This window comes from Telopea speciosissima, chromosome 1 (genome assembly GCF_018873765.1).
Source record: "Telopea speciosissima isolate NSW1024214 ecotype Mountain lineage chromosome 1, Tspe_v1, whole genome shotgun sequence".
In the NCBI taxonomy this organism is placed as follows: Eukaryota; Viridiplantae; Streptophyta; class Magnoliopsida; order Proteales; family Proteaceae; genus Telopea; species Telopea speciosissima.
The window spans coordinates 31,257,639-31,264,623 of record NC_057916.1 but is presented as its reverse complement, the minus strand read 5'-3'; the positions used below and the strand labels follow the sequence as shown (position 1 = coordinate 31,264,623).

Here is a 6,985-nt window from a genome sequence, read left to right as displayed (position 1 = left end):
CCAAAAGCCCATGAGAACCATGGAACCTCGTGCAGATGGCCCAAGGGGTGGAAAAGAGTCAAACTGAAGACCACCGCTTCCGGAGCTATGGTCCCTTGCCAACTTGATCACAGGCCTTTCCGCCTCTGCTTATATCTCTGTATATTGTGAAATTGAAAAACACTGCAATTTCAAGACTTTGAAATTTGAAATTTGAAATTATAAATAACATTGAAACAACCATACAGTGAACATGGCAAGACGATCCAACACAATTCAGCAAGAACTATTGAATCCATACAGCAAATGAAAAAAGAGTGGTAGTACAATCTGCTAAAATGTAAAAAATTAATTACACCTCACTTTACCTTGACTTTCTAATGATGGTAAAGAGACAGAAAAATAACAAACGGAAAAAAGATGAATCACTAGTTTTTGATATTGTTTGATCTCGACTGCCCCCACAAAATAGAACCAATAAGGACTAACCTTGCACACCGGAAGAACTCCTTAAGCAGCCGAACTCAACCCAAAAGTCTTGACAATGTTACTGACTCTCTCAGCAAATGTTCTAGAGGTTATTTTCTTCCCTGGAACATGAAATGGATTTGAGACTGCATCCACATATGCCGAGTGGAACCTCCTAAAAAACTACAAGTAGTTTTCACCAGAGAAGAGACAAAAGTGAAGTTAAGAGGTCATGAAGCAGAATCAGTAAGATACAGTGAACAAGCAATTGATACTCATTTATTATCTAATCTTCATTATGAGCAGCAGACACTAAAAGCAACACTTTTGTGAGAAAGAACTCATGCGCAGCATAGTTCCTATCAATACCATGTTGTATGGGTGCATTGCCTTGCAAATGCTTAATTGCTCACACACTCTTCGCTGATAACCATCCTAGTGAACAAATTACATGTGTATTGGTGTGTCTTTTATGGCGTTCAACAAGAGTAAAACCACTTTGGCAAAGGTGGAAGATTCTGAGGCACCACTCTTCTATCTAGTAAATAATATGCTGAACACCATGTAATAAATAACCAATTAAACTAGCAAATAAACATCAAGAGAACCGACAGTTAACTAACAGATTCACTTCTATCACTTGCTATCTAACAGCCATGAAAATCTAAGCTGTATGCGGTTCACCGTACACTTGGATCCACCAACTAGATGTTTCAGAAATGGAATGCCTAGCTTAGGGCTGAATGTCTAACTATAATGACCTAGGAGAGGCTGTACAAACTGGCTTTTAAAATCTCTCCATTGAAAAGTGATTGGATACATGAGAACAAGATGCAAAATTAGGAGGCCATAAACAAGATTTCACCAGTATAGCAGACTAGCTTTTCCAAGGGACACAAACTCATTTAGTTATATACATCAAATAGCCTCTTAGGGAAGACCCAAAATGAAAAAAGGCATCCCAGGAATCACCACCTTCTATCAGAAGAGTGGGAAGAGCATGACTATTCAATAAGCTGGAACCCTCTAAACAGGAAAGAGATCCAGAGTAACCAGAGTCATGGCTAATTCACACGAACATAAAGTTATCAACACTCCATTCTTTATCATCACTCTAAGCACCACCCACCAATACTCAACATGATGTATCAAGCATATCAAGGCAACTGAACACTGAGTTTTATATTGACAAATTACCATGTTACTAATGTATGGACCAGAAAAAGAAAATAAATTACCAAATAACTGATGTTTTGACCAGAAAAAGAAATGTATTAACTTCAGCACTGGATCATATTTAAAAGCCCTGGAGATTGTTTGAATGAAAAAGAGGGAAAGGAGGGGCAGAAATCTGATCTTACAGCAACTCAAAGCTAACCCTAGTCGCCTACTATTGGAATTTCTTTTGCCTACTTCGGGCATGTGTCATCCACTGAATGCATATGCAAAGAAAAAAGCTCCCAGTGCGATTCTAATACACAAGGTATTCGATAGACCTACTAAGAACCATTTCCCTGAGAAGATCTCTCTAGAACTTTCACCACCAAAAGCACGAAGACAAGCAAATAATTACGTTTGAAAAGTAAAATTGCGACCAGCTCATACAAAACAAAAGATAATCCAACATATAACATTATGGCACTTCGCACTACAACCATCTCTTTTTTATAGGTTCTACGGACTTATGCCTGCTGCTTCATTTGGGAGAAAAGAATAGTAGATATGCCGGTCATTAGAAGGAAGAACTGCCATAAAAAAGATCATCTCTTCTCAAATGAAGGATATCAGCTCGGAAGCTTATTTGGTCAACACATAAATATGCCACATGGCATGTCAAATGGGACCCAAATTTTGTAGACAGATAGAACGCAAGGTCTCCTGCCCACATATCAAGTTCAACCAAATTGGGCTTGACCAAGTGGCAAAACAAAGCTTTGGCAACCCAGGTATATGTTAGGACTACAAGAGCGAGCATGCCATACATGATAAATGGACATACACTGGAGAGTAATTAAGTGGGTTTGAGTCTGGAAATTGACTTATGCCCAATCCAAATGTTACCTTTCTATCCAACAGTGAAAAATGCCATATCATCTGCCATGTGGCAGAATCACATGGGCCAACCAGATATGCTAATCTGTAAGGCCGTGAAGTAACAAAAATTTCCTTTTTATTTTATCAGGAAATAACACCCAATTAACAACCCACTGGTATAGGACAGGTTTGGGAAAACTAGAAAATAATCCTAACTGAAAGGTAGAAGGCTGGGAAAGGTATCCAACTAATATATCACAGCATACATGTAGAAATTCTTAACGAGTAGAGCCATAAAAAAAGAAATAAACAAATCATATGTACAGGATTTCATGCTAAGTATGCAAAGGAAAATTTTTAAAAGAGAAACATGATAGATCAGTACCTTCCTTTGCTGTCCCACGGATTAGAAGGCGGTGAATAAGTGCTGAATCACTACCTAACTCCAAAGATTGTGTCCTCAAGGCCTCATTGCTGTTGGTAGAAGAATATCTAAGGTATTTGGGGGCTGAAGTTGAGATAAAAAATTGGAAAATTTGGGACTAATACAAGAACTGGCAAGAAATTTAGCAATAATCAAGTCTAGGCAAGGAGGGAAAGTTGCATTTCTTGGAGATTTGGCTTAGGAGGGTCAACGGAAACTTGGTATGATTTAATGGGGTTTATGAGCTTCTGTAAGTGAAATAACAAATCGAAGGCTCCTGAGAAATGAAAATGGAGGTTGGGATAAATATGATGGTACAAACAACAATGGATTTGGGAGATCAAATAGGGATTGTTTGCTATAGATGTAGACTTTGAAAGAGAGGAAAGTGGATAGAAGAAGAAAAAGATAGACAAGAAAGATGAAGTTCATCTTGGCTTCACACCATCTTGGATTCACTCCAAGAAATGCATAGTAACTCATGCTGCAGAAAAGAGACTAATCTCACAAGTTCCGAAAAGATTTCATTCATTTATTCATTGTCTCCCATGATGAGTACAAAGGGCATCATAACACTGCACCCAAAAAAAAAAATCCTAAAATAACTGTCCATATAACTATATATTAAACCACTAAATAGTTATTTCCAAAAATAGCTACCCATATAACTGCAACATAATAATAACACAACAACAAAATAAGATAGTCTGGCCACAAATAAAGTACAACAAGATAATAAAAAGAACTACACATAATACAGATCATGTAACCATAATGAAGTGACATGTGGCTACATGTGTCTGTGTCTACTCTGATAAGTCCTAAATCCTACAGTGATGTCCTTATCACCCCCCACCCCTGGCGGAAGAAAAAATTGTATTAAGCTTCCAAGCAGTTAAATTTTTTTCTTTCTTAGGTTTCTTTGTTTCCTCCTTTCAGAGAACAAATAGATAATACTTTACTGGAAGCACCTCCAAGTAGTGCAGGGTGCAATCTATGAAAAGAAAGCTCTAGCATGTAGCTATTTCCAATTCAAATCGCACAGGAGCTACAAAATATCAAAGCACCATAACATACTGTAAAGGTGTAATTCTCCACTTTAATAAAATTGAAGCATCAATTAGCCCACTTACATTTCTAATATCTGCATCTCTGACATCTAGATCACTTGTGACCAAAATAAATTTCACCTTTGTGTTAGTCAAATATCCATATCTGCACAACATATGCTGCTATAAGATGAGAGCATCTAAAAAAGTCCATGCCAAGCCTGAGAGACATAAATTCTTGCAACAGAAATAGTAGGCATCCATATCTAAACTGGCCACACTGAAACAGTCAAAAGAAAACCCAACTGATGAACTTACACTTTATAATTCTCAGTTGGATAAAGAAGGCCAAGAAATGTCTCATTCAATGTAGTCCCAGTTTTTTTGGGATTATTCACTGAAACATAGAACAAATAATAAATATTATCAGTGAAAATAACCTAGGCTCATAAATCATTTAGGTTGGATACATACAATCACAAAAGTATCAAATCAAAAGTGTAACAGGGTCAGACTTTCTCTTTGCTTCATCCCAAAAAAAAGAGTATATGTTAGAGCCTAAACAGAGAATATATATGCATCTCAATAGCCTCTGCTAAAAAATCATTCGGGTTACAGCATAACAAGTCTAACAAGTCTCATTTGCTCTTTCTATCTTCATCAAAATAAAAAAAGGAAAGAAAAAAAGAAGGGGAAGACAAGGTATAGAGAAAATGGTATGTAAGACAATAAAGGTTCATATCACGGTTTGCAAGTGAGGTAAAATTTGGTGATTTTTTTTCCTGGTCAGTTGGACGGACTGGAAACTAAGATGCTGGACCAAATAATGCAGTAGAAAACCAGGGTTCAAAAATAAATTTGTGGAAGTTAGATATTGAAGTTTAGGAAGATTTTATAGAGAGATTGAAGTCTTAAACTGAAAGTCAGTGGAAAGATGTTAAGGTGCACTACTTATTTAGTAGGGTTGGAGATGTATATTTTCAGAGGATCTTGGCTTGGGAATTATTTTGAATGTATGTATGCAACCTTAAGGTAGATTAAGGTTTGTACTCAAAGACATCTTCATGCTCGGTGTCAGTCAGGCTTCACATCTACATTTAGAAAAATCAGAACTCCCAGAAATTTGGAAGACTCTAGAACATTACAGCAGCCAAACAACTTGAAAAAAGCGACTCGATTGTTCTTATGATCAAATTATTGTGCTTCTTCCTTCGCCAGCTGGATTTCAGTTCTATATAACAATGGTGAACAATTTGAATTTTCCTAAGGTAACCATTCTCTCTCCATTTTCTTTAACGAAAAGAATTTCAAAGTAATGAGGCAATTATATGTGAACGAGTAGTGAGTATCTACCTCCTTGAAGATGATACTGGCCGTAATTTTTACTGGTAAGTGTACTCCTTTATAAGGTAGATAGTGACCGAGTCTGTACTAATTTCTCAGCTATACTAAGAACTCTGAATAAACAATAAAAATTAGGGATCCTCACAGAAAATAAGAGGCCTTGGTTTCTGAGAACATAGCACAAAATTCCATTTCCATATTCTGGCCTATAGAACCCCAAATTCTAACCCTAAGAACCGAAGACGGAATTGAATATAAATGAAACGGAAAACCTAGGCATAACACAACAATGGAAGATTAAAATTTAAATCCATGATCTCCTAACTCGATTAAACATTCAACCATTTAGACCGCAACTCAGACATGAAGGTTACTACACAAAAGAAAGGATGGCGAAAGAAGAAAAATACCAACTGGAAATCGAAATTTATACAAAACGATAGCAAATGTGATACCTCTTTCATCGATGACGTCTAAGGAGCAGTGCACGATGTGAAGAAGCTTGAGAGCGTCATCTGCCTCCGTGAAGCTCTGCAGATACAATGGGTTGTTCTGCTCGTCGGATTATGAGCGGAGACGTCAAAATTTGAGGTTCGACACTACGACGTTAGGAAATGAGAGTAAGGAATAAGACAAAGAAAGGGTGGGTTAGAGATGCGCACCTGGTGACCGACAACGGCGATGCAAACAATCATCTTCTCCGGCGTTACGTAAAGACGACTCCCGTTGGCATTTGAGATCTGCTCAATGCTACGGCTCAGCACACAAACTGCAACACCGTTCTCTAGGCTTCCTCTCCAATTCCTAAAAGTTTGTAAGAGCGGCAGGCCATATCTGCCCTTTAACTAGCTTTATGATAACGTTAAGATAGTGGACGTGGACCTGCAGACATGATGTTGATGAATTATTTGACAAGTTTCAACGAATGCTTGATCAAGTGATCCGAGACACAGGTTTGACTTGCTAAAATCAACTCTCCATGAGGCATACAATAATCTTCTAACCTTTTTTCCTCTTTTTTTTAGGTATATTTCAGAAGAAATGATAGACACACCATGGGTATTACACGTCAATTTGGATTTTCTACTGCCGTGCCCAGCAGGACCGTGCTGCCCATACACGGTGTTGCACGTAATGTCCGCCTTACCCACGCGCCTTATCCAAGTAGAGGTAAGATGGTCATTGCGTGCAATACCGTATATGGGTAGCTCAGCAATAGAAGATCTGGATCCTTTACACGTTCTCTTACATATTTTCTTCTTCTTGATCATATGAGGACAAAAATTGGCTGCTGCCCGGTTGCAGCTATGTTCTTGTTGCCCCAATTGCAGGCGCAAATTTAGAATCCATAAGGGTATTTTGAAAAAACTAAAATCTAATAGGGTATTTGTGAACCCAAAGTAGAAATAAATTATTTCAAGTTTGTGCCTACAATTGGGGGCAGCAGGAACATGGGTTGCAGCCAAATTTTTTCCATCATATGGACCCTCCCAAATAACCTCTTGGCCCATTGGTTGGTGAGTTGCAGGTTGGACTAAATGCCTCCCCCTCCCCCCGGTCATGGAATTCTGCTTGCAGCATTGAAGACACTCCTATTTCTCTATATCTCTGTTTTTGTGTTCTGGAGATGAGCTCGAACAAAGTATTTACTAAGAACCAACAAAAAAAAAGAGTCAATTTGAAGCTT

The 6,985-nt window shown here is 37.9% G+C and overlaps 1 protein-coding gene across 1 annotated transcript; it reads right to left on the bottom strand.

Annotated features, from left to right (window-relative positions):
* Positions 1 to 227: 227 nt before the first annotated feature.
* On the bottom strand, positions 228 to 6,061 carry LOC122648979 (trafficking protein particle complex subunit 2-like protein). The gene is made up of 5 exons (XM_043842310.1): positions 5,961 to 6,061; positions 5,754 to 5,850; positions 4,273 to 4,351; positions 4,039 to 4,120; positions 228 to 630 (listed from the first exon to the last, which is right to left on the bottom strand). Exons 1-5 carry the CDS (start codon positions 5,991 to 5,993, stop codon positions 490 to 492), a joined length of 432 nt encoding a protein of 143 aa, XP_043698245.1. The 5' UTR covers positions 5,994 to 6,061; the 3' UTR covers positions 228 to 489.
* Positions 6,062 to 6,985: the final 924 nt, after the last annotated feature.

What these genes read in the sequence shown, in the direction of transcription:
- LOC122648979 (XM_043842310.1), bottom strand. Translation starts at nt 5,993, where the DNA reads ATGATTGTTTGCATCGCCGTTGTCGGTCACCAG. An exon ending in AGACGTCATCGATGAAAGAG is followed by an intron (nt 4,352 to 5,753) that starts GTATCACATTTG and finishes TCTATGTTTCAG; the next exon opens with TGAATAATCCCAAAAAAACT. An exon ending in GAGATGCAGATATTAGAAAT is followed by an intron (nt 631 to 4,038) that starts GTAAGTGGGCTA and finishes AACTACTTGTAG; the next exon opens with TTTTTTAGGAGGTTCCACTC.